General features: G+C 42.3%; 1 protein-coding gene across 15 annotated transcripts in view; it reads left to right on the top strand.

The window, feature by feature from the left end:
• nbeaa (neurobeachin a) overlaps positions 1 to 27568 on the top strand; it is a 108245-nt gene that overhangs the window by 73335 nt on the left and 7342 nt on the right. For 2 of the 15 annotated variants that reach the window (XM_084374284.1, XM_084374283.1), the window contains exons 22-49: positions 1219 to 1905; positions 2074 to 2523; positions 3847 to 4064; positions 4280 to 4433; positions 4973 to 4996; positions 5456 to 5539; positions 6667 to 6847; positions 7875 to 7999; positions 8117 to 8185; positions 8287 to 8455; positions 8821 to 9200; positions 10021 to 10157; positions 11448 to 11602; positions 12527 to 12653; positions 15459 to 15586; positions 16257 to 16318; positions 19790 to 19854; positions 20271 to 20379; positions 20928 to 21094; positions 22923 to 23047; positions 23153 to 23302; positions 23756 to 23892; positions 24020 to 24137; positions 24717 to 24819; positions 24914 to 25029; positions 26144 to 26256; positions 27196 to 27336; positions 27449 to 27568. In XM_084374284.1, the coding sequence (XP_084230410.1) occupies positions 1219 to 1905; positions 2074 to 2523; positions 3847 to 4064; positions 4280 to 4433; positions 4973 to 4996; positions 5456 to 5539; positions 6667 to 6847; positions 7875 to 7999; positions 8117 to 8185; positions 8287 to 8455; positions 8821 to 9200; positions 10021 to 10157; positions 11448 to 11602; positions 12527 to 12653; positions 15459 to 15586; positions 16257 to 16318; positions 19790 to 19854; positions 20271 to 20379; positions 20928 to 21094; positions 22923 to 23047; positions 23153 to 23302; positions 23756 to 23892; positions 24020 to 24137; positions 24717 to 24819; positions 24914 to 25029; positions 26144 to 26256; positions 27196 to 27336; positions 27449 to 27568 (4614 nt within the window). Of the gene's footprint in view, positions 1 to 1218; positions 1906 to 2073; positions 2524 to 3846; positions 4065 to 4279; positions 4434 to 4972; positions 4997 to 5455; positions 5540 to 6666; positions 6848 to 7874; positions 8000 to 8116; positions 8186 to 8286; positions 8456 to 8820; positions 9201 to 10020; positions 10158 to 11447; positions 11603 to 12526; positions 12654 to 13855; positions 13976 to 15458; positions 15593 to 16256; positions 16319 to 19789; positions 19855 to 20270; positions 20380 to 20927; positions 21095 to 22922; positions 23048 to 23152; positions 23303 to 23755; positions 23893 to 24019; positions 24138 to 24716; positions 24820 to 24913; positions 25030 to 26143; positions 26257 to 27195; positions 27337 to 27448 lie in introns of all 15 variants that reach the window. The other 13 variants (XM_084374277.1, XM_084374275.1, XM_084374281.1 and 10 more) reach the window with 12 other exon arrangements.

Here is a 27568-nt window from a genome sequence, read left to right as displayed (position 1 = left end):
ACTCGGCTTATGGTGCTCAAAGCGCCAAAAGATGCAACTGTTTTTTTTATTGTATTTCAGTGTTATCAGCATTTACACAATAATTACACTTGTGAGACAAACAAACAAGAAAAAAACAGGAGGGTCAACTATGTCAGACAACACAGTCCTCTAAAAATCCTAGGTAGCATATATACAGGCACTGTGCTACTAGGTACACTTGAAAACTCGACAGCAGTGCCTCTCTCCAGAAATCATGACCTGGTTGCTCAAGATAATCCACAGAACTTGTTGTGAGCACTTTCATGGAGGAACTATTTTCTTTATTCCGAACTACACCTGCCAACTGTATCATGGCACAGAAGGAAGCATGCATCTACTCATGGACGAAAGGCGAGGTAACTAAGCTAACTGAGATTGCCAATCTTACAGCTCAGCCGAGGAGGACGCCAGTAATGTGCTGTCATGAGCGTGAGCCTCTTGTCTATTAGTAGATGCACGCTTCCTTCTGCGTGCTGATATGGTTGGCGGGTTTGAAAGAAAATAGCTTATACATGAGACTGCTCACAACAAGGTCTGTGGGTTATTTTGAGTAACCAGGTCATGATTTCTGGAAAGTTTTTCAAATATTTTTCGGTGGTTGGAGCACCGTGCCCCGCTGCCATCTAGCTTCGTTATTTTTAAAAGAAGGCAGAAATCTCTCCAAAATTCTTGAACTTACACCCAAACAAACCAGATGGATAAGTAGCACTACAATGAAGAGGAAAAATATCTATTTTTGATTTATAAGTGAACTAGGAGCGATCACTTTATTTAAAATCCTTCGCACCAAAAATGAACACAAAGAAGTGATGTGATTCTAAAAGGCTTAAAACTCCTGAATTGATCGTAGTTCTTTTTTCAGTGACCTGCGGCGCCCGGATACAGCACCATGCTGACATATGACTCACATATTTCTATCGATACCATTTTCGATTCTGATCGCCTCTCTGCTCACTGGTGGAAGTTTAACTCACCCATTTTCTCATGGCAGTGATAAAGCGAGGGGACATTATGGATGAGGGTCTAATAGCCCCGTTAGGCTGGTGTCCCAGTTTTATCCATTTGGCATTTGGTACTGATGATCCATGAGCCCCATAAGGACTACCTAGTGAAGAAGTTCCTGATGTGAAGGTTAACTCTTGTCAGTGCTGTTGTTCTGATCACGTCACTAATTAAAATCCCGGCCATCTGTCACAGGTAACCTACGAAGCCCATAAAGAGTACCTGGCTAAGATGTATGAAGAGTACCAGCGGCAGGAGGAGGAAAACATGAAGAAGGGGAAGAAAGGCTCAGTGTCCACCATCTCTGGGCTTTCTGCCACGCCCGCCCCTGTCGTCAACGGCAACCTGGAGATTGACGACAACTCGCAGACGCAGACACCTGAGAGCGAGGCCGAGTACAGCGAGGGCGCCGGCGGAGACTCGCGCAACCTCCTCGCTGAAGGTGCCGTGAAGAGACCCAACGGAGAGGCCCTGACGCCCGGGGAGCAGAACGCCGCTCCGGGGGTGAGGGTGGAGGTCCACGATCTGCTGGTAGATATTAAAGCAGAGAAGGTGGAGGCCACAGAAGTTAAGTTGGATGACTTGGACTTGTCTCCAGAAGGCCTTAGTGGAGGTGTAGGTGGTGGAGGTGGGGGTGGGATAGAGAACGGACCTCTGGTGGAGGTGGATTCTCTCCTGGACAGTGCTTACTGCACCGTAGTTCAAAACCTAAATGGGAATCTGGCGCCTAAAGATGACACGCCAGTCTCAGGGGTCGGGATGGGGTCAAGCCTGGGGCTTTCAGGAGTCACCCTGGAGGACGATGGAAACATGGGCCCGCTTATCACGTTGGCTGACGAGAAGGACAGCGTCCCGAGCAACAACGGATTTCTCTTCAGCAAGGTGGGATGTTTGCTGAAGATTATTAAAAATGTTCCCCTGCTGACCTAAAATATTGCACCACGATTCAGTCACTGTTACATCTCTAACACTTCTGAGACTTTCTCTTGTTGCTGCAGACTTCTCTGAATGTTCTTTTATGTTTTCATTACACCAAATTATCACTTCCAGGTTGACGAGAAGCTGCTTCCAGCTCTGGCAGCCACAGACCCCCTCGTACTGCCGAGCCCAGACCAGCCCACTCCATCCGGCCCCGTCCCAGCTCACTCCACCACCAGCGCCAGTGATGACCTCAGCCTGCTGGCCCACATGACGAGCTGCGGCTCTGATTTAACACAGACCCAGAGCCACACTTCTGGGGAGCTTCCAGAGGACGGGCCCTTCAAGATCCAGAGCCCTCTCGCCGACATCAGCTCCATCGCTGAGGCTGAGAGCCAAACCCAGATCCAGGGAGCCTCGAGACCAGACTTCCCAGAGGGAGAGGGCACATCGGGGGCAGAGGGAGAGGCTGCAGGGCTGAAGACTGGAGGAGACACAGCCAGCACCACCTCTGATACAGAGAGGTCGGATGATGGGAAAGACAAGGACACAAAGAAGATCCAGACCACTGCGACCACTCAGGTGTGCTAATCGTGTACTTGTACATACTGTAATGGTCTCATGCGGCTGCAATTCATACTGTATTTTAGAGAGTGGAATCATTTATTTTCCTATACTTCGTTCTCAGAATTTATAAAGACACATGATAGTTAGCCAGTGGTGGAAGAAGTACTCATATATTTTACTTGTGAAAAGTAGCAATACTACAGTGTAGAAAGACTCCTAAAGTCCTGCATTCAAAACCTTACTTGAGTAAAAAAGTAACCACATCAGAATATCCAGACTTTAAGAACCAAAAGTGAAATTCATTCATTTTGCAGAATGGTTCATTTCTTAATTAAGCGTGCATTCATGTTGTAGCTGAGCAGATTTTAATTACTTAATATACCACTGGGTTGCTTAACAAATAATGAATCACCAATTATCTGTTTATTTTATTTATTTTATTTATTTATCCAGTGTATTTCTCAGGGTCAGTGCATATAAATGAAAATTACAATAAACATTACCGAAAGACTAGTTTTCATCCGTAGTCCCTGGCGTTGGCAAACTAAAATCAAGTAACAACTTCAAAATAACAATCACGATGTAAGGTTTGTCAGTTAAACTAAAATCAGGACAAAGACACGGGCAGCAATAAAAGCAGAGCGATTCACACTGCAGCGACGCAAAGACAAACAACACAACAACAAGCAAACACACACATGTCCAGCTTCGCTCAAACAGACATAAGCAAGGTCAGATAAGAGTTAAGACAAGCACGAGCAGACACTGATCTGAGAAACAGTAACACTAATTACACTAACACAGGGCAGTTGCGCAGCGTACAAGTTGTGTATTGACGGACATTTGCCAAATGATGAAGGTATCCAAACTAATGCTGATGATGTTTTGTATTGATTGTCCTTCTCTGCAAAATAACGATCAACTAAAGCTTTCAAGTAAATGTAGCGAAGCAAAAAGTCTGAGATGTAGTGGAATAGAAGTATGAAGTATCAAAAAATGGAAATACTCAAGCAAAGTAAAGTCTCAAGTACTTACTGTATAGTAAATGGTAAAATGTGCTTCTGAGATGGCCTGGCCTACAGATCTTGTTTTCCAAATGTAAGAAAACATGTTTGACATCAGTGGAGAAGCTGCCTCGTACAAACACAGCCTGACCTGTCAGCCGCTGACCTGACCTGGGGACAGTTTGTCTGAATAAACAAATCCCAGAGAGTTTTCTGTGGTCCCTCTAATGAAATTACATTTCAGAACTGTATGTATGCCAAGTTTCATATGACACTAGTACAAAATGTACTCTGCTGGCTGACCCAACCTCCCCCCCCCTCCACCATGTTGCAGGCCCTGCACGGTCGCACTGCAGCCCAGCTGGAGCGGGACCTACGTGTAGATCTGGGTTTCAGGGGCATGCCCATGACGGAGGAGCAGCGCCGGCAGTTCAGCCCCGGCCCACGCACGACCATGTTCCGTATCCCAGAATTCAAGTGGTCTCCGATGCACCAGAGGCTGCTCACTGACCTGCTGTTCGCCCTGGAGACTGACGTGCACGTGTGGAGGAGGTGAGTCGGGGTGTTTGTGTGACTCTAGTTGATCATTTTTATACATTTAATTCTGATGATGAGACACACAACTTTCTTCTTTGTAATTCTAATTGCCTCATCTTTTCTGCTATAAGCTGATACTAGATTAGACTGAAGATAATTGAAATGTGATTTCTCCGATATTAAAAACTGTGTTTTTCCATCTTCATTCCAACTCCGATCTTCCATTTCAGCCACTCCACCAAATCAGTGATGGACTTTGTGAACAGCAACGAGAACATCATCTTCGTCCACAACACGATCCACCTCATTTCTCAGATGGTGGACAACATCATCATCGCCTGTGGAGGCATCCTGCCTCTTCTGTCTGCTGCCACCTCCCCTTCTGTAAGTGGCTCTACTCTGCCCCTCTGTGGTAGGAGGGAAACCTGCAGGTCAACAGCTGCTTTGCAGGCTTGTTGTTACACAGACTTTGATTTCCCCCTCATGCTCGGTGCAGCATTGATTTTGCATGATTGAATAGGTTTTTTTGAACCTATAAAATCATGATAGATCAAAAATGACATCATAATTCTTAATGTCTGAAGGTTATACTTGCAAAAGTTCTGTTTAGTTTGGCCTTGAATTTAAAAAAAAAAAACAACTGGGTAAACTGATTAAAATTTCAAGAACATTTTCTGGATTCCTCTCATCTGTATCTCCATATATTTAACTGTCAATCTAACACTTCTTTGCACAGTATTTTAACCTTTATTTAATATTTGTTCTAATCCTTTTAATTAACAATCTATTTAATTTGATAGTTTGATGATCTATTTATTTTAATCATCTTCCTTTTTTTTTTTTTTCCTCTCTGTGTTTTGTGTATTCTGTGTATTTTCTTGTCTTTTCCGTCTCTGTTTTTGTCTGTTTTTTTGCATGTGCAGAGTTCTAAGAGTAGTGCCAACGCTGTAAGTTGCAGTTTCTTCCTCTCTTTCTATTCTACTAATCCTTTGTTCTGGTTTATTTGCCATTGTGACTGACACTTAACCTTGCTTGTCTTGACATCCATAGTGTTTCTATTTGTTGTGCTCCTTTGCTGCTAATCAATACTCCCCCTTATACTGTTTGTATCTACTGTGAGTATGCATTAATCTCTCTGCCACAGTGTATCTAGTTCTTACAGTTATTAGGACTAGATATATTGAACTAGATACACGTTGTATAATATTCTAACACTTTCAGAATATTATACGAATAAGGGGGATTAAAATAGAGGTCAGGAGGAGGATTTACGAGAGAAATTAGAGTGAGAAGTTACATTTAGAGGTGAAAATCGTATATTTTATGACAGTAAAAGCATGAGAGTTTTCCAAAAATCCTTGGGGGTTGCATCTGCTAAGCCTGTCCCATTTGTATCAACACTAAAGAAGGCAGGAGGAGCCGGACCCCAGAGGGGGTCAAAGGGAGAGGAGGTGACCCCTGTTCCTGGGGGAGGAGGCGCAGGGGGAGAGGTGCGTAAAGAGCCTGAGGCTCCCACCATCACCAGAAGAGCTAAGAGCACCAACCCAAGCCCTTCTGTCCTCACCTTGTGTGTCTGTTCTTCCCCCAAATGTCCGTGCTCACTCGCTCCGACGAGCCTTGCACTCTGTCGACTCTCCACAGCCCTGCACATCCTGCTTACTGAAGCAGAGACAACCCCTGCTATGCTGCCTGCAGATTTATTTTCAATACAGATAAACTGAAAATTTGTAAAGAAATACTCAGTTTTTTTGTGAACAAAAGGGGACTTGGTTTAATTTTCTACGAAATATATCACAGGCTAGCTGTACACTGCTACTGTTATTGCTAATAGGCCACACAGCTACTGTCACACTCCCACTGTTCCCATTACCTGTGTGTCATCAGGCTGTACCTCCTCTGTGTTGTGTAGAACACCTCATGTTGCCAGATCTCATCATAAGTATGTATTTCACGTGACCAGCATGATACACGAAGGTTGCTTCTCCTGTTTGTTGGTACAACCAGCCATGACTGTTGCGGTCATGCTCATGTTATACACAGCTGCATACCTTTTTCATAGGTTACTTATAGGGCTGGGCAATATATCATTAATACTGTATATTGTTATCATGATATGAGTCTATATACCTTTTATTTTGGCTGTATCATGATATGGCATAAGTGTTGTCTTTGCCTGGTTTTAAGGGCTATATTACAGTAAAGTGATGTCCTTTTCTAAACTTACCAGACTATTCTGCTTGTTCTAGTATTAGTGGTATTATTATTTATCCAAAATCTCTCTTTGTTAATATTTTGTGGAAGTACCAATAGTTGCAATATCAATATTGAGGTATTGGGTCAAAAATTGTTGTGATATTGGATATAATCTCCCAGTTCTGGCATTTATGAAGTTCTTTTAAGAAGATTTCAAAATGTAACGTAGCCAAAGAATATTGCAATATTATTTTATGGCCATATCGCCCAGCCCTAGTTACTTCTATTGTTTATAAAATGAATAGAGCTGTATTTCTGGACCTTTCTAAAAAAACAGTGAGAGAGCATCCAGTTCTTTGTGTCCACATGCAAATTTTCACTGAATAACCTGCGAGCGTGTGTGTATTTTTCCCATCATTCCCAGACGGAGTTGGAGAACATCGAGGCGACACAGGGCATGTCCTCAGAGACGGCGGTGACCTTCCTGTCTCGCCTCATGGCCATGGTGGACGTACTGGTGTTTGCCAGCTCGCTCAACTTCAGCGAGATCGAAGCGGAGAAGAACATGTCGTCGGGCGGGTTGATGAGGCAGTGCCTCCGCCTGGGTGTGTGCTCGTTTGATGTATTCAGTCGTTTGCAGTTTGACAGCTTTTTTTTTTTTTCATTTAAACCCAAAGATATACAAAGTCCAATGATATAAACCAGAGAAAAGCAGCAGCGTTTCATATTTAAACACAGGAATGCTGATGGAAATGAAGAATTTGCCATTTTTGCTGAATAAATGACAAAAAAAATGTTGTAGGTTAACTTTCTGTCAATCATCCAGACATGTGACTCATATTATGTAGTCAGAGTCTTAAGTAAGTCCCAAGTGGTTTTTTCCCGGGCAAGCAATGTCAGGTGTTGTGTCAAGTCAAGTCGAGTCGTTAGTTATCCAAAAAACTGCAGTCTCACCTGTCTTTATAAGGAGGAAAGACAAGACATCAGTGCCCGTCTAGTACATCTACTCAAATTGCTATAATTAAAAGTATTTTTTTCAAGTCTGTAATTTTACATAACTATGCATTACACCATTTAACCTGCACAGTTACTTTTAAAATCATAACTTAGTGCTGAATCTGAATTAAAACTGCTGTAAGCGTTAATTTCTTATTAAAATAAGTGATAAATATTCCAACGGTAATCACCGCTACTGTATATTGTGTTTGTAATTGAGTAATATATTAGTAATGTAACTGTACACGTACATAATTTCAGTCGTTTCCACCACTGACAGTCGTCAATTGTTGCATCTTTTGATTTCTATTCCATCTTTGCATTTGCAAACCTGCTTATCCTGTTCAGGCTCGCCAGTATATGACAGGACTTTGTATAATTCATTTATATTGCATGTTCATATTTTGGTTATTGGTCTTGAAGGGACTGTACATACTCTCAAAACTAATCTGTGCATCTATAGTGAATCAAAGAAGCCAAAAAAACAGGCACCAATTAACAGTATGCAGGATTTCTACCCACTTCAGCCTTCTTTTCTTTTTTTTCTTCTTTTTTTAATCTATGTAAAAAGAAACAAAGCCCCTTTCAGTACATAATACTTACGTGTTTTGATCTCCCTCTCTCTGTGTCCATCAGTATGCTGCGTGGCTGTGAGGAACTGCCTGGAGTGCAGACAGAGGCAGAGAGATCGGAGCTGCAAGTCCTCCTTAACCAGCAGCAAGTCACAGGACAGCCTCCATAGTGCCTCCACCACCAGCAAGGTACCACACACAAACAAACACGCATGTGTCAAAAGCACAGCCCGCAGACAACTCTCAAAATCTGACACAGAAACATGCATATGTATGACACAGCACATTTCTGCTTTCCATATATAGCAGGATCCAGACAGACTCCTGCAGGATGTAGACATCAATCGTCTTCGAGCTGTAGTTTTCAGAGATGTGGTAAGCACGTGTGTGTGTGTTTTTAGTATATACAGTATGTGAATGGGAACGAGTGCAAAGAGTGTTTTTACTGAATTAATTTGTATGTTATTTTGCTGTAGGATGACAGTAAGCAGGCTCAGTTTCTGGCGCTGGCAGTCGTCTACTTTATCTCAGTCCTCATGGTGTCTAAGTACCGTGACATTTTGGAGCCCCAGCGGGAGATTGGCAGGTCCACCAGCCTATCAGGGAGAAGCATCCGCCATGAGATCAACTCTCCAACCAGTACAGGTGATTCTTGTTTTTCTCCTGTTGCAATATCCTCAATATGAGAGTGTAATCCTGGATGAGGCAGTGGTGAGTCATCATTGTAGCGCTGACATAGTGAATACAGGCCTCAGGCAAACAACAATACCTTTGTCAAGAATGTGAGATAATTAGAGGAAGAAGACAGACGAAGGCAGAAAGAAGGAATTAGTTGACAGGGAAATAAAAGCTTACAAGCATGAGGAAACATCTGAAAAGATGTTATAGCAGACAATGTGTTGTGGAATTTCTTGCCGATGCTTTATACAAAAATAAATCATCCTTATGTTGTAGTTACATCACTGTTGATCATCCTAAAACCACACTGCATCCGTTGTTTTTCCCTCCAGAACACCCATCCTCAGCCTTCTCCGACCGCGATAAGCAGACCCCCACCCCAGTGGACGACTCCCCCCGAGCCGGCCTCCCCCACACAGACTCAGGCATCGGAGAGGAAGGCCACGTGGCCGGGTCCCTGAACGGCTCGGAGATGGGCCTGGGGCTCGGCCTCGGCCTGGTGGGGAGAGAGACAGACAGAGACAGAGACAGAGACATGGGAGGAGGTGGGGGAGGAGGCACAGATCTGTTGTGTAGCCTGTCGGACGTTAGAAGGTCACAGGAGAGTCTTCTGGATTCTCCCCACAACCCCGGCTCCACCTCCAACTCCAACCAAGGCCCACCTTCGTCTATCTCCAGCATCAGCCAAACAAACAAAGGCATCAATGTCAAGGTGGGTCGTTGTGACCCCCCATCCCGACCTGGCTGCTTGTGACTACTAGTGATTGGATTACTTTCTAAATCCAGTTTGAAGTCTTTTAATACGTGAATGTATTTCTAGTCATAGAGAGAGGCCTGTGAGGATAAAAATGTTATCAATTTGTTGTACAGTGTATATCTCAGTTTTATTAACAATCACCTTAGTATATTTGGCCACCAGTTTAAGCATTTTATACTTTTTTTAATCCATCCTTGAGAACGACGCCATCCGTGATCAATTATTTAGTGAACAATCGACCCTCAGTCTTTCCCTCCCGTCTGCTGTCACTCTCACATTCTCTGCAGACAATTCCATCATCTGAGTCTTAAGAATTAAAAGTTAATTGCTCTTTAAAAGGATGTAATTACATTATTATGCTTTCATGTTACCATTGTATCATTGGTATATCGTCCAACAAAAGAAAGTTATCATGACAGGCCTACAAAGAGACTCTACACTATTGAGGCCCTGTGAATCCCTGCACCTGGTTAACAACCACATCTGTATTGTTGGCTGTGAACGGGTCAAGATCTTTCCACATAAGCTCCTTCTAGTGAGGTTGAATTAGGTCCTGTATCTTTAAAGCCTGCACACTTTTCTAACTCATTAAATCCATTCACTGCTGGAAAATGTGTTTTGCAAACCCTACATTGAAAACAAAATGTATAATTTCATGGTCCCTTTTAAGAAGTTGAATAATAACCAAGAATTAGTCAAGCCCTTAAACGCCTCACAGCCTCAGCAGCTTGAGTGCTGCAGTCACCTGATGTTTTTTTTATACTCTGAAATGCAGGAGATCCTGAAGAGCCTCGTGGCGGCTCCACTCGACGGTGGGGAGATGGGACAGGAGTCTGGGCCGACGCCCTATCACCCAGACCCTGCCCTGAAGACGCACCCGATGCTGCCCATGCAGTTCCACTCCTTCGACAGGTCAGTCCCAGTTAGTGTTTGACCTACAAGAGACAGAAAGACATAGAGTATTTTTCTAGCTACTGCTGCAGAAGAGTACACTGCTATTTGTCATATATAACAAAGCTCTTTGGATGGTAACATTTACAGGATTTACAAGCAAACATAATGTGCTTCACTTGCCAGCAGTCACAATGTGTTTTTGTAGTTTGTTTTTTTGGTAATTAAACTCCAATTATGCAGATAAGAGAAGCATAAAAATTGGAATTCAGCACAATGGCTTGTTAGCAGTTTCTTATATTTACTGTGCACCAAGTGATTGAGAAGTCAATATAAACACCTAAAAGCTTTATTTGTTTTTAGTGCCACTGATACCATGATTATAAAACATTACTGAGCCGCAGTTTATAACATTCTTTCCCATTTTCGTCGAAAGTCTGAGAGGGAAATAAATATGTTTGCTAAATTATAAACTTATTGGATGTGCCAGGACGTAAACAAAGTCTGAGCCGAGGCTCTCCTCTCCAGACTCTTAACATGTAGACTCTCCGCTGAGTGATGACCTGCTTCTTTCTCCCGTGCATCACTTAGTCTCCTTGATCCTGCCCTGTGGCAGTCCTTGAGAGCTGAGTTATTGATTGAAGAGGATATGCATAATGAATCATGGATGGCTCTATATCAATCCCCAAGATGTCTACCCGATGTATCAGTCTGTCTGACCCATGCAGACTGGCTTGATAAATCTGATCCATCCGCCCATAGAAATTAATGGCAAAAACAAAACACAAAGAGTGTTTTCAAACAGTTTTTCTAAACAGTCACTGCTTTATTACTATGCTTTTGAGATCTGAACGCTCACCATCCCTTAATTTAACTTAGATCTTTGCATGTTGGCATTTTAGGCAATTAAATAAACTTCATTGTGCTTCATATTTATAACTATGCTTTAATGACATGTCTTATAAAACATTGTATTTACAGTTTAGAGTAATGATACCAGTCTAAAACCTTAACACCAGTTATAAACTGACCCATAGCCTTTGTGCACATACAGCGATAGTGTTGCACAGTGCAACATTTAACAGAGTTTCCCCAACTGACACCAAAAGGTTTAACAGCTGTGAAACACTTGAAGTTGCTCTCTGTATTGTTAGAGTCAACATGCTCTACTGAAGTCTACTGTACGTTCATCCTCTCAGATGTTCTCGCACTGACCAACACACTGAGCCAAGATATCACTGAGGAGCGTTCAATAAAGAATCATGTGTGTGTACACGTTTGTCTGATGCCTTTGTCTCCCATCGCTTACAGGAGCGTTGTGGTTCCTGTGAAAAAGCCGCCGCCTGGCAGTCTGTCAGTCAACACGGTGGGCACACCCACTACGAGCGGAGCAGCCACTGCCGGCAGCACACCCAACATCTTTGCTGCTGCGACAGCAACACCCAAGAGCATGATCAACACCACAGGTGAGAGATAGTACACTTTTAAAACCGTCTTCACACTTCACGCTAATAATTTCATTCCCAAACCGATTCCTTTGGATATTTTTGCCCTGATACATTTTAGCTCTGCATCTATTCAGTGTGTGTTTAAGGAGAGGCAGCAGACAGACACCTGCAGTATGACGAAGGTGTTGAAAGGCCTCCAGCGATTCAAAAGCTGCTCGATGAGGCAGGGCTGGAATTCTTCTCTTTTTACAGAAACTCTTTGATGCTTTCCTCTGCTGTCCTTTGACAGCCAGAACAAACTAGAATAGAAACAAACTGAACCAATAGCACCAGCAGAGCCTTTCATGATTACTTTTAGCCTGGTTCAAGGGCAGAAACCGGATCAATGCAGTAACGGAAAATACACCGAGTGTATCAAGGAAGTTGAGTCGATTCCGCCTGTGCCGGACAATGCACCTTTCCCACAGCTCACATTTGATGCAGATGAAGAAATAAGCATGTATTTGATATTTTTTGACCCAGGAACGCTATTAAATAAGAACACATTCACAGGATAACAAGACAAGAATCAAATACGCATCAGCTGACATGCAAATCAGTGCTGTTTCTGTACTCAGCAGATCTATTGTAGCAGAGTGGATTTGTATTCAAGGCTCACACATATTGCACTGTATCATACATGCATAATGGACAAGGAAGGGATTTGTTCCCTGGAATGGATTCTGTATATTGATTGCAAAGCTATTTTCACAAACGGGGCCATTACCAGCAGACAAGCAGCAGCATGTCCAGTGAAATACTATCCAAATTGAATTTGGCCGCAGCAGATTGCGACATTAATACATTTCCTTTATTTTTATCCCGCAAGCTAGTCTAGGTCACGCTTGATTCATGTTTCTGTAATGCATGTCTGATTTTTCCTCACTCTGTCCTGCCGTCTAGGTGCCACAGACTCTGCCTCCTCGTCCTCCTCCTCTTCTTCGTCCTTTGTCAACGGCGCAACTAGTAAGAACCTGCCGGCGGTGCAGACGGTGGCACCCATGCCGGAGGACACAATGGAGAACATGAGGTCAGAGCTCTCGACATCACAAAGCTCTTTATCGCCTCGACCATTCACTCTCCTCCCGCTCTTTCTTTTTTTTCTCCCTCCTTTTGGCTTTTGTTTTCACGTTGATTTGTCTGTTTTTTCTTGGGTGCCTGTCGTTTTTCCACTTCATTCCTGTCCCTCTTTCACTTCTCACGTAGGTCCTCATCGTTCCCAACGAATTCTCGCTAGACGTTCCCTCTCACAGTCACGATACTGATATTATACAGCAGGGTTAGATAAGTTTTCTCAGGAATTGGGAACATCTGGGGTGCACCTACATGCTTTTTGAGGCCTAGTTGACAATCTGACACTAGTCATTACAATTTTTTTTTTTATGTCAGGAGCAATATAAATGCAAATCAGTGTTCTGACATGTTAGAATGACCAACCACACTTCAAACTGATTTGACTGATTTGTCAAATAACGGTATTCATATGAAATGGCTTCAGCAGTACTAATAGCAGCATCTGAATTGCCAAAAGCCACGTCAGTATGCTGGCTGCTGTCAAAACAGTGTGTCCGTTAGTTGAAAAGGGAAACATTCGGTTCACTGTTCACCGAGAATGTGCACGTTGCATGAGCGTTCTCTTTTAGCGTGTTTATGCACTGAAAAGGATACTGTTTCCGATATTGCTCTATGAAACTGATCTTAACTGATAAATGTCAGGCTAGTAAGCTAGTAAAAGTACCTTATCCATGGTAACTGACACGCACAAATGCACGCATACCTCCCACACATCTCACTCACTCTACACGATGGTGCTCTTCATCCCTGACATGGCAACTGTGTTTTAATGTCACCCTTACGGTATAATGCAGAATATTACAATACCTACAGGATTCCAGAGTACGTATTTGAAAACATGTAAATAAAACTGTCATAAACCTAAATCTGTGTTTTAGTTGTGTTTCCATACTTTGTGTAGGCATCTGACAGTCACTAATAAGATATAAGATGACACTGTTAATAATTAGGACAAAGCATTACAGTAAGGCCTAATATATAAGTTTGTACTGTAACATTTCTTTCCATGCACTCTCTCTTTAGACATGTTAGGCCGTATGTTATGATCTGTGCAGTTGTGTGCTTCTAAATGTAAGGAGTGGAGGCGTGCTTGCGTGTGCTCCTTAATCAGTGTGCGTGTCTGTGTGTTCGTATGTGTGTGTGTGGTTTGTATTGCAGTGCCTATTGTGAGGTGGCGCAGTGTGCGCTGCGCAGCGGTCAGACGCCCCCTGAGCTCAAGTCTTTTAGCTCTCTGGCAGGCTTCCAGGCAGCTCCCCGAGATGCAGGACAGTGTTTTAGGCAAGGAGATACTCTTCCTGTCCCCATGCACCCCCCCACTCCTCCTCCTCCTTCCTCTCCTCCTCCTCTTCCTCCTCCTCCTCCTCCTCCTCTTCCTCTGCCCCACCTCCACCACACACCCTCTGCTATGCCCAGCCACTACTAAATGTTCCCAGAATGCCATGGGAGGAAGGACAGACATCTTTTTTGTTTCAGGCCAGCGGCTCATAACTTTATATTTACAATCACTTCCAGCATGGCCGTCTTCTCACACTAACCCAAAACCTCAAGATCAGACCTGAGTCCAACTGTGTTTGCAAATAACCTGTAGCAACAGTTTGCCTAAAGGGTAACTCCACCAGCTTTACACATCAAAGTGTGTTTACAGGTCTTGGGAAGTACTACTGCATATGTGGAAAAAAAGAACTTTAAAGCCTTTTGTGGCTCCAGAGGAACATCGTTATGTTGGCACCAGGTTTTGAAAACACTGTTGGACTCGTTATGGACAGTTCAAAAGCAAACAGTGAAAATCAATACACCAGAACCAGAGATACAACATTTTTTATTCCAGGCATTCTTCTTCCTTTTTCAAAACCTGGTGCCTACATTACCCACAATGCAACATAGCCTCTGAGGGGCAGTTTATAATATTACATGCAGCTTCCTCTGGAGCCACAAAAGGATTTATACGACCTTTTTTTTTTAATTTTTTTTTTTACATATGTTGTAGTACTCCCCCAGACCTGTAAACACACTTTAATATGTAAAATGGGTGGAGTTACCCTTTAAGTCAACTCAAATGTTTGTTTTAAATGTCACTCATCTGGTGCTCTAATCAAGTTTAAACGAAATTAAGGTTTGTAAACACTTGTTACACAGGTCTGTGTCAGACATAACATGCATTTAAGGCCAATAATATGCAATTCGCTGCCATCATGGCTCCATACAGTAGTTTAGTCTGCTTTGCTGTTCTCTTCCTGCCTTTCTTTCTAGAAAACGATGACTCTGCACATGATCTAACACACAATAATAATATAATATAAAAGTGAAGTCAAGATACAATATATACAATTTTCTCCAGTGCAGTTTGAAATAAGGGCAGTTTTTGGCAGGTTTAGCTTTTAATGCACTTCCAGCTTCACTCATCCCACAGTGCTAAGTTATTTAGCTCTTAAAACCTTTCCTTAGCATTACTAACCCAGGCATAGTGCTCCCATACCAAACCATCACTACATCCTCTTTGATTCTGTAAGTTTTTTGTGTCTTCTGTGTCCATTTTTCTATTTCTTTCTCTTTACCGTCTCTCGGCTTGCCTTGCCTTCTCCTCCCCTGCGTCATTCGTCCTGTTGCCTCCCTTTCCCTCACCTATTGCTCCTCATGTCGCGCATGTTTTCCTTGCTCTCTCCCCCCTGAGAGTTTTACCCCACATGCACTTCTACCCTCATCTGTATGTTGCTTATTTTATCTTCTCTCCCACTTCTCTCTCACTTATTTCCCTCCTCAGCATCACCACCAAGCTGGAGCGTGCTCTGGAGAAGGTGGCCCCCCTGCTGAGGGAGATCTTTGTGGACTTTGCCCCCTTCCTGTCCAGGACGCTGCTGGGTAGCCATGGGCAGGAACTGCTCATTGAAGGTACAGGTGCTGTACACGGCTCCTTTTTCTCTAACTGGCGTCTCTCTGTGGAGTCTCCCCATCACTGTCCCTCACCGCGATGTCTGTGTGCGAGAAGGACTGAGAGGAAATGCGTGAACGAGCGGGTGAATGAGTGAGTGTGTGCTGAGAGTGAGTGAGTGTCTTTGAGCTGGCTGCTTCACTCATTCGTCAAACAGGTATGAAGTCAGTATTTTGCACCATTTTCCAACAGCTAGCTAGATAATGTTTTTAGTCAGATTATGTTCAGTTTGAGCGTTAATTGTGCTCCTGTTCTAGATGGTACTAAATGTGATGCACTTGTCCCTCTGCCCACCTGCTTCCTGGCGTCCTGTTTTTGTGATCCACTGTCTCAATGTTGATTTCTCCCTCTCCTCACTTCCTGCTGCTTTCTCCCTCTCTCCCCCTCCTCCTCCTCTCTCCTTACTCATCTTTCTCTCTCTGCTGTTTGTTCCTGTCTTTTCTGTGGCATGCTTTATATAAACTTGACTACAGTGACTGTATACAATAGCAGAAAACACTGACACTACAGTGTCTTGTTTGATGATATTTTGGTGTCTTGCAGCGGTGTGTGTGTGTGTGTGTGTGTGTGTGTGTGTCAGAGAGAATGAAAGAGAGGCTCCTGACTGTGCTGTGTGTCTCTGTGCTGCAGGTCTGGTGTGTATGAAGTCGAGCACTTCGGTTGTGGAGCTTGTGATGCTGCTCTGTTCTCAGGTTGGTAACTCCTCACCTCTCTCCTCTGTCCTCACACATGAGATCCACATTGTCATCTCATTTCTAACCAGAGGTGGCAAAAGTACACACATTCTTTACTCAAGGAGAAGTACAGATACTTGTGTAAAAAAAGTACTGATTCAACTTCTTTCTAGCAGCCTTTTCTGTGCAAAGCTAACTGAACCTTATGTCGTATTTATATAATTCAAAGACTATTAAACTCAAAGGTTGAATCAACAGGATTTGTCCCAGCAGCCCGATAATGCACCAGAAAGATAGTTGATTGTTGAGTGTCATTCCCAAGACGTCAAATACCGACATTTTGAGTTAGTAAAGCGTCCCAAGCACAGCAAAAATGTAGTAAATAAGAAAATCCAGGCAGAGGGCTGCAGATACGAGACACTAACACGCCTTCTCTCCCCCTTGCTACGTCTGCTGTGCGTGATATGCACTGATAGGTTGAGACCAGTCTTGCGATGGTGGGAAGGCGCCGCACATGACGCAAAATAAAAATCTGTGATAATTCCCCTTAAATGCATTTAAACTAAATTAATTAGCATGTTTTGATAATGTAAGGGGAAAAAAAGTCAAACGTTGGTTGTAAAAGCAAAAAGTACAGATACCTGAAAAATCTACTTAAGTACAGTCACAAAGCGTTTGTACTTGATTACTTCCCACCTCTGTTTCTAACTCATTCTGAAAGTGTTTTTTCTTTTAGACCCTTAATAACTGCTGTAAAAGTGGCTCGCAGACAGGAAGCTGTTGAGTGGTTGATCCGCCCTGTGAGGCAGGGTTGACCATGTCATGAGCGCATTGCGGATGTAATACAATCTCAACTTATATGCATCATCACACAATCAACATCAAGGACACAAAGATCATTCTTTACGTTAATCAGAGGCACGTAAACTTTTCTCGTCCTGGATTTACCTTTTAAAAACTAACTTAGATCATGAAGGCATCACAGCTTAATTCATTTAGACTGTTTCCGGTGTCTTTTCTCGGACTTAGATTCAAATCCAGTGTCTCTATTTTCCTGAATAACACTTAAAAGACAGAGTGACAACAATGAGGCACTTACCTCTACAGATGGTGAAGGTGACCAGTGTTCTTTGTCTTCCATGTGATGAAGTTCCTCTCCCAGTTATTCCCTCTTTATTGGATTCTGTAGGAGTTCTTGTCCTTGAACGAACCCTTCAGCTCTTCCCTCCTGCTCTTCTTTATCTTCTCTTTACTCTACCACCGTGCTCCCTGCATTTTCTCTCCTTTCCTCTGCTCCATCTTTGCTCTCCTGGTCCATTTTAACTCGAGTGATCCAGTGGGCAACTGCTTTCATCTTCCACGGCTCTTCACACTGCCCTTTCCTCCCTCCACTGCCTCGCCTTCCCCTCTGGCTGGCTGCTCGTCAGCATGTATAGTATTACCCGTGGCTCCGGCCTCGTCTGCCATTAGAGGCCCAGGAGAGCGAACCCTAGCCCAGATATCGATCCCCTGGATCGGGGGGGGGGTGTAACAGGAGATGCTCCCACGTGTCCTTAACAGCCTTAAGAGCTAATGGAGCGCTGATAGTTTTGAGGCTTTCAGCAACACTCTCATGCTGCTCAGAAGTCTCCACTCTCGTATGCACAAACACATAAAACCCTCACATCCTCTTAGACGGATGCATCCTCATTAGAAAGCTCTTTAGATGTTTCTCCATCCTTTTTTGAGCAGTTTTGTGGTAGTGTACCTTCACAGTGGTGATTAATAATAAAACTGAAGATTTCCTGTGTATTTTTCTTTCAAAATACGCTATTTTCCTCGCAATCTCAACCAGGGCTGACCGATTCAACAATATACACTGGGCTACTGTTGTTTGTTGATTTAAATGTAGAGTTGTTTTTCGGATCTCAATGTTTGCATTTATTAGTCATATTGAGGGCAGACTATCAACCACTTTTTGAAAGCTAATGTGGATCCAATAAAGAATAATAGAAAATAAAAAAATCTATTCTGAAACCAGAGAGATTTATGAGGGATTTTATGACTTAGCTCCGGTAACCACACACAGTGTACATCAGCATATTGTGAGCAGTGTTGCAAAGTGATTAGCAGGACTATTTTATGTAAATATTGAATTTACAGCATTTTTGTGAGAAAGTACATTGATTTATTTTGGTATTTCATTCATAAGATTAGCCCAAAACAGACACTACAATCCGACTGTTTTATTTATTTATTTCATTATTGATCTATTAAAATCTTTTCAGACGATATGCATTAATTAATACATCACATTCATCGTTTATTTTGTTTTCTTTCAATACATGTTATTTTGAAGGAGTTATATAAATGTCTGCTGCAGTGGACACCATGCATCAACGTTATAAAGACTGATTCATGAATAACTGTTAGAGCCTTTCATTCTTAGAAAACTGGACAGGAAAAATCTGTTTTAAGTATAATGAAAAGAAATTTTAATATTATTTGTCTTATTCATATTTTTTCTGTGACTGAAAACACATCTGTCCTCTTTAGTGGACGTTATGCATCTGTCACAGTTACACAGAAAGGACCCAAACGTAAGACACACAAAGACAGTGATAACCAAAGTCCAAAAATCCAACTAACTAAAGGGAAGGCTAAGGAAAACACTAAAGTAATACAAAAACTAAGGACAAACCAGAAAGCCACAAGAAACAAACAGACCAGGGAACAGGAACAGACTTCAATACAAACTAAACTAACGAGGGGACGAGGTGCAGGTGGAGAGACGCTGGGAACAGGGCAATGCTAATGTTGCTGATGTGAGACAGGTGTCGGGGGGAAATAAGGCTGGGGAGGAGCACAGGAGGGAAACAGAACACACAGGTGAGCAGGAAGTAGGACATACTGTAACTACATAATAAAACAGAATAATAAAAGGAATCAACAAACCAAAAAAACACAAACCATGACAGCATCAAAGCATATAATCTAATGTTTGGAATATGAAAATGACATTAATTAACACATAAAATAATGAGGCGGAAACAGGCAGAAGACACCCTTTGGTGTATACTGTCCATGTGGAGTGGACAGATGTATTTTCAGTCACAAAAAATGTCCAAGAAAAAAGTTAGAAACATCTCTTATTTAGTTGAAAAATAGTTTCTTTTATCTGTCTGTTTTTTTTCTGAGAATAAAAGGATTTAACCGCAAGAGGTACTTGCTGCATCTCCTCTTCCCTCCACCATTTTGAATCTATGATGCCCCATCTCAAAATGATAATGAGATACAAAGAAAATAATCCACTGGAGTTGTAGACCAGAGTTTTGGGATCTGCCACCTGGTGATCGGGACATGGTACTGGTTAAAAATATCACACCACTGGAGTGGACACCTTGCATGAAAGGATTTAACTATACCAGTATAAAATGACACGTACAGTGATAGGTATAATCCATCACACACTCCCAACCACATTAACTGTGATGTGTCCTCTACACTCAGGAGTGGCAAAACTCCATTCAGAAGAACGCAGGACTGGCCTTCATTGAGCTCATCAACGAGGGAAGGTAATCCATCACGCAGACTGATTATCACCCTCTGTGATTCACTCATTAACAGACACTGTTATCACTGCTTCACTACTAATGGCTGTGATAGAGCCCTAATGAGAACCTTGCCAGGATAAGTGCACGTTGCCATGTGTGTTCAGTTGGAGGTCGGATCATTAAAGTGCAATTAAGTTTACAGTTAATTTGGGCTGGTCTGTTCTCTCTCCCTGTAATCATGTTGTTTTATTTCACTCCAAACTGTTTATTGAACTTAACGTGCAATACAGAAAAGAAGAGGATGACATGCAATGACGCCTTTTTACATATGAAGTTTACCATACATACAATAATATCATGGACGGAGGTGGAGGCGTTGCTAATGTCTGTAATGTTTGTTGCTCTCTTCCACTTCCATGTTCCTCCTCCTCCACCAGACTTCTGTGCCACGCCATGAAGGATCATATTGTTCGTGTTGCCAACGAAGCAGAGTTCATCCTGAACAGACAGAGAGCGGAGGATGTGCACAAACACGCTGAGTTTGAGGTAAACACACAGAGCACCGCTGATGTGTGTCGTGACATGTGACACTGTCAAATCCTGCAGGTAAATAGATGTGAAGTGGCTAAAATGTAAAGTTCTGCGTGGTCAACAAATACCTGGATTTTTGGAAAATATTCACCTTCAGTTAGTACATTTTAACTGATATAAACTGATTTTATGTTCTCATGTAGCTAGTTACTACATCGTTTTTCTGTCTTACTGCGAGTGGCAACCAGCGTCAGGGTGACATTACTGCCACCCACTATGACAAAGTTAGAACAGAAAGAAACAAAAGTGATTTAAGAAGTGCTGGATTATCATTTTTGATAATCCACACGTGATTGTCAGCATCTTCTGGTGGACAAACTATGTAACGACGACATTTCTGTGCTGAAATTTCCTTCGACTTCGGCCGACATATTATAATATTATTTCAGTATATTTGTTCAAGTATTGTGCTTATGTACACTTTTGGAGTACTTGTACTTTAATTTTGTATTTTTATAACTTTCCGCTCCCTGTTTCTCTCTTTGCCTCCCGCTCTCCTCCAGTCCAACTGTGCCCAGTACGCTGCCGACCGGAGAGAGGAGGAGAAAATGTGCGATCACCTCATCAGTGCCGCTAAGCACAGAGATCATGTGACCGCTAACCAGCTGAAACAGAAGATCCTCAACATCCTGACCAATAAGCACGGCGCGTGGGGCACGATGTCACAGAGGTGAGCGGAAGATGCCGAGGAACTGTGTACAAAATTAGATTACACAGGGCGTCATTCGATAGGAGCCACTGACACACTTCTTGCATGACATGAGAAAATTCTATCAGAATGAGCATTGATTATTAAGTCAGCTCTTTCCATTATGGTGCTGTAACATATTGCATATAATGTTATTATGAATATATATATGATATGTAGAATTCATTCAAGAATCAGAAGTCTGACTTAACGTGAATTACTGTACATCAGCCTCATCACACACACACAAACGTCCTGACATCATCCCCTTATTTAGCTCGCTGACATACAGCCATTAAATCAATGATTGCTTGTTATCCAGATCTGCCTCCAGGCTGGCAGCTACTGCGCAGACATGTGATTTAATCTGAGGACATGTGACACGTAACATCTGAAGCCCGTTTTCCTCATGTCACTGCTGATGAATTAAATTGAATACTGCGACGTGCATGCTGTTAATAGAAACCTCTTGCACTCAGATGAAAAACTAATTAAAGTTCAATTGCATCTGAAGTGCTCGGCCCCCCGGTGATATTTTTAACATTTGTTCACATTAGCATAATTCTTATTGTCAATCACAGCTGCCTGACTAAGCCTGACTGTTTCATCTGTTTTCTTCAGAGAACCTCTCGGCTGAAAAGGGTACACAGATCGTTTTAATGTATTTTCTGTCGGCTTAAAGCCAGTTGTTGGTGTTTGCAGAATTGAAAAGGGTTGTTAAACTCACTCCTTTGATCAGAAGCTACCTTTCATCCCAATAAAGAGGAACCTTTTGACTTAGGAAAGTAGTTTTAGAACTTCTTAGAGTAAATGTCATATGTAATTTCAACTTTCATTCACCTTTAACTTCACTGCTCCTGAAGGAAAAGTCCCAAAATGCACATCACTAAAATGACTATGTTTACTTACACACACCATGTTCAATTTATCGAACACAACAATATTTCGAATTAGAGAGAGGTCCTTATTATATAGTCTGGATTATGGATAATAATATGCCAGTATTATTCAGGATTTAGGAACTTCTTCTTTAGACATGCATACTGTGCTTTCAGAATATGTGTCTCAGTTAGGCTTGGGCTGGTATTAGATACAGAATGATCAAATAACGTAATATTTGCCATCATATGCAATATTTTTCACAATATCGAACACTGAACAGCTGTTACGGCATTTTGTGGCTTTTATTTTGAAAAGAAAATGTGTGCAGCGCTGTCGTGGCAGTGGAGGCAACGTGCATCGATATTTAGGAGGTTACTGCAGGTTGATTGGCCTGATGTAGCGGCATGCATGCAGCATTTTAACATACATACTCTAGGAAGAATGCCAGCTCGCTAAATTGGCATTTCAGGTTCAAGCTGTAGAAAATGTCGAGCCAAGGGATCTGAATGAGGCTATGTACATGTTGTCTTTGCCGGTGCAGGTGTTAACTAAACACAATACCACAAATTTTGCAGTCTCACCTCAGAGTCCATCACATGCACCAAAGAAGAGTCCACATTTCTTTTCTCCGACCTTTTCAAGAAGATACTGTGAGAAGAGAGAAACTGTGGTTGTTAATCTGAGTATATGCAGCTGCATGTAAACTAGAGCCCAACCGATATTTTATTTTTTGGGGGGATATATTGGGGATTAAACAGATTCTGATATCAATATATCTGTTATTCTAGTGGAATATTCATTTTCTTTAACCATATAAACAGCTTAGTTTGATGTTGTCTTTTCTGAAATAACTGCATAAAACCGAATATTTAATGCATGTAAACATAGTCAATGACTCCTCTTTGCTCCTCCCCTTATTTGTCTCCAGCCAACTACACGACTTCTGGCGTCTAGACTACTGGGAGGACGACCTGAGGAGGAGACGGAGATTTGTGCGAAACGCCTTCGGATCCACTCACGCTGACGTGTCGCTCAAAGCTCTGGAGGACTACGGTCAGTGATGTGCACTAATGTTAACTTTGTATACTGGGTCAGAATCTGCTCGTTGCCTTTTGACACACACACACAACCCTCACATGCTCACTTCAAAACAAACAGGCACAGAGGAGGAGGAGGACGGGGTGAAGTCGAAGAAGACTTTCCGTAGCCAATCAGTGGTCACCCAGAACCCCGAGGCGGAGTTAATGCTGGAGGGAGACGACGACGCTGTGAGCCTGCTGCAGGAAAAAGAGATTGATAACCTTGCAGGTAAGACACACACACATAAAGACACACACACACACAATGCTACAGTACATCTGAGCAGTAAACTGTCTATGCCTCTTGTTTTTAGTACGTTTCCGTCCAAGACTTTTTACCTCCAAAGGCAAGTTGGAAGTTTTGCAGCAACACTAACCAGCTGATTTATTTGACTCAAGAAGATGATGTCATAATCTACTAAAAACTGATGCTGATGCAAATCAGACCTTATTTAATCCCGTGGATCCGCTTTGATTGACACACCTGATGGTGTTTAATAAAGGAGGCAAAGTAGAGGAAGAACAATGAACAATCAATCTGAACTAACATAAAATGACTCGATTACAGAGTGTGTGCCATTTGATTTATCTGTTGTGTGATCATCGCTTGTAGCTGTTGTGTATCATGAGCCTCAGTCAGTGCCACAAATACCTAAAGAAGTAACCCTCCCTCCACCTCCAGGCCCGGTGGTTCTGAGCACTCCAGCTCAGTTGGTAGCTCCAGTGGTGGTGGCTCGAGGCACTCTGTCCATCACCACTACTGAGATCTACTTCGAGGTGGACGAGGAGGATCCCACATTCAAGAACACAGATGCTAAGGTAAAGACCAGCTGTCTTTGTTCATTATTGTTCAGTATAAGATTTCAACCACATTCTCTGGATGGGACAAATAGTTTTTGATACATTTGTAAAGAGTCTGTCTTATGTAAAATGTTTTTCTCAACAGGTTCTGGCCTACTCAGAGGGTCTGCACGGCAAATGGATGTTCAGTGAGATCCGAGCCGTCTTCTCCAGACGCTACCTGCTGCAGAATACTGGACTCGAGGTCTTCATGGCCAACAGAAGTACGTCTGCAGATTATTTATAACAATTGTTGGGAGAGCAACTTTCGAAACGTAATAGGTTACAGACTACTAGTTATTCAGTTAAATATATGATATGTAATGTAACTTATTACATCTGGGCAATATAGCTTATTTAAACATAAATATGTAGCCTACTGGATGGGCACCAACAAAATGTAGTGCTAAAATATGTCTTGAGCACGTAAATATCAGTCAAACAACCCAATAAAAACAGATTACAGTTACATTTATTTTTGTTTTCTTATTACATGTAACTAGTTTTTAGTTATTTCTAGTTTCCAGTAAGTCATGGTATACAAAAAAAGGACAGGGCACCAACATGTATAACACTGATACCAACAGTCGACTCAATAAAATGACTAATCTAAAACAGTCCAGACATCAGTCCCAGCGATGGCACAGTGCAGCTGATGTCAAGTAATGACTAAAATATTAATGAAACATTTCTCATCGCTATACAGTGTCCACAGTCTGGTACCAGTTCAACATGAGTTGTCATGGTGAGTGATTGACTTGTGGTCTATATGATGACTTTATCTTGTCTTTTGCTCTCCGCAGCGTCTGTGATGTTTAACTTCCCTGACCAGGCCACGGTCAAAAGGGTGGTCTACAGTCTCCCACGGGTGGGCGTAGGAACGAGTTACGGCCTGCCACAGGCCAGGTAGGTGCTGGTCCAACACACTTCTGGGTTTGAAAAGGATCGGTGGTATGACAATATACTTGAATGTGTGTGTGTGTTTCTCTGTGTATTTCAGGCGGATTTCCTTGGCAACCCCTCGTCAGCTCTTCAAGTCTTCCAACATGACTCAGCGCTGGCAGAGGAGAGAGATCTCCAACTTTGAGTACCTCATGTTCCTCAACACTATTGCAGGTAAAGTCCATTTTCAGTCACATTTCATGAGTCTGTTTTTGTGGCTCTCAGCCTCCAAATTAACTGTGGTCGTTTGTGTTCGACACAGAGTCATGTCTCATGTAGTTTGTAAACAAAACAATTGAATTAGTTCATGTTTTCCTGTATTTTCTCTCTTCCTACGCCGTGAAATTGACATTTTCTAGCTTATTTGCTGTGAAGATTTTACAAATACGACCTTATTTGGTTGTCCTCACAGTTCCCACCGTGCTGCGTTGTTAAGAAATACCCATCACAGAATCAAGAAAATGCAGACTCGCCTCTTTCTTATTTATTTCTCTCCATGTGCATGAATAAAGAAGCCGGTGTATAAAAAGACTTTATTGAAAAGACCAGATAAAGAACCTGAAAGATTTGCAAGGATGCAGCTTTGTCAGCCACAGCTCAGCTGCAGTTTGCATAATAACAGTCACCGGAGTGACATGTAAATACATATATATTCATAAATACATGAATAATGCAGCACAGTGACAAAGGACGAAGAACAAAGTAATATGAATTCTATTTTAGTGTTTGTAAGTCCTATATGTGCGCGAAAATGTCAATTTATTTAAGGATATACTATAATAAATCTAAATAAAACAAAGTCATATATATGTAAGCAATAAAACTGCAGAATAAGTTAAATGCCAGCCAGTGAAAATGTGTTTAAACTCTGAAGTAAGAGCTCAGTTTGTCAGCAGCTTGCTCTTTTCTGTCTCTGCTGGAGCGACTTTTAACACACTGACGTACAACCTCAGATGGTCTAATTGTAATCGTCTTTGTTTGCACCAGGAACTTAGTCTCATTGATTAAACGTTCGAGTGTGAACCTGATTCATTAAGTGCAGAGGTTTTGAAGCCTGACAACTGGTTAATCACTTTTTTAGATAAGCGTATTATAGCATGTTTTAATCCGATAGTGTGAAACTTAAAGCAATGTAGTAATTCACTGTGAGGCCAGTAAATATGTTGTGTCTCCATATTGCAGGCTGACACAGAAACACAGTTTGGGACTGTCTTTAGACCACTAATGATGTTGTATCTGTAAATCCTTTGTGACTTTCTCCACTCTGATCCATCTTGCATCCCTGCAGGGAGGACCTATAATGATTTGAACCAGTACCCCATCTTCCCCTGGGTCTTGACCAACTACGACTCAGAGGAGCTCGATCTCACTCTACCTGGAAACTTCAGAGACCTCTCCAAGGTTAGGAACACAACACTTCATGCACGTTTCACAATCAACTGCATACGTGCTACTGAGAAGGCGGTATAAACCCAAAAATAAAGTGCAGCAGAGATGACGTGTCTTTGTGCAAAGCACACCCATTTCCTGAAGGGGGCTACTAAAGAATGTCGTCTTCATCCTCTACTTCTACTTCTAATTCTATTTCTACTTCTAATTCCTCTATTAAGCAGAAATAATGAGGATAAACATTGTATGACTTCTAGGGCTTTTATTGTGAAAGGTACAAAAACAGTAGGAGTTTGTCTGCAGTAGTGAGCGCAATAAAAGTTTGTCATATTGCTTCAGACTCATATAATAAGTACGGGTGCAACCTATATCCCTCGGCCACAGTATTTATGAACATGAAGATGCAGTTTTATCAGCTTCTGTGACTAAATCAGCCCACGCATTCTGTATGAAGCATATTTAGATGTTCAACTTCCTCCAACTTAATGATACATTGACACATTGAGTTCAGTAAGATAATCTCGACAGATCAACACTACTTTTATTGGGCGTGATGACGTTAAAGGTACACTGACGACATCTGTAGTCTCGTTTAGCCACTTTTTTACACCTTTTTAAGACAAATTAAAGCTTCAAATTACTTGAGTGGGGTGTTGACTAACGTATTTTAAAATGTCTTTAGCTTGTGTTAGCTGCAGACCTTATTTCAGGCATCTAACAAAAACCCTTTTGCAAAAGCCATTGACTCCAAGACCAGGAAACCAGAAGTGCAAAAATGCTAACTGATTTCTGGGTTTAAGGACTCCTGCTGCACTTTATGAACGGTAAACTACAGGTCAAGCAGTGTTACTCATACTTTACCACTGTTTTTCAAGAAAGGCGTACGATATGCTCAGTCCGTCTGCATGTATCCATGACTTAAGCCGCATATTTCTCTCTGTTCTCCTCCAGCCAATCGGTGCACTAAATCCCAAGCGAGCAGCGTTTTACGCCGAGCGCTACGAGACGTGGGACGACGACAGCACATCTCCTCACCACTACACGACCCTTTACTCCACTGCTCATTCAACGCTGATGTGGATGCTCAGGATAGTAAGTACCTGCTCCAAGCACTTACAAACTTTAACCTTCAGCAGCCCTGTAAACACACGGCAGAGACCGAAGGCTTCCTTTCAAATGGATTTGTCTCTTCCTGTGCCTGTAGGAGCCCTTCACCACATTCTTCCTCAACGCTAACGATAGCAAGTTTGACCATCCGGAGAGAGCTTTCTCTGGCATCGGCTGCTCGTGGAGAAACTGCCAGAGGGACACGGCGGACGTCAAG

The sequence above is a fragment of the Pagrus pagrus genome, assembly GCF_965226575.1.
Source record: "Pagrus pagrus genome assembly, chromosome: 14".
Taxonomy (NCBI): Eukaryota; Metazoa; Chordata; class Actinopteri; order Spariformes; family Sparidae; genus Pagrus; species Pagrus pagrus.
Note: the sequence above shows the minus strand (reverse complement) of the source record. Positions and strands in the feature narration are given on the sequence as shown.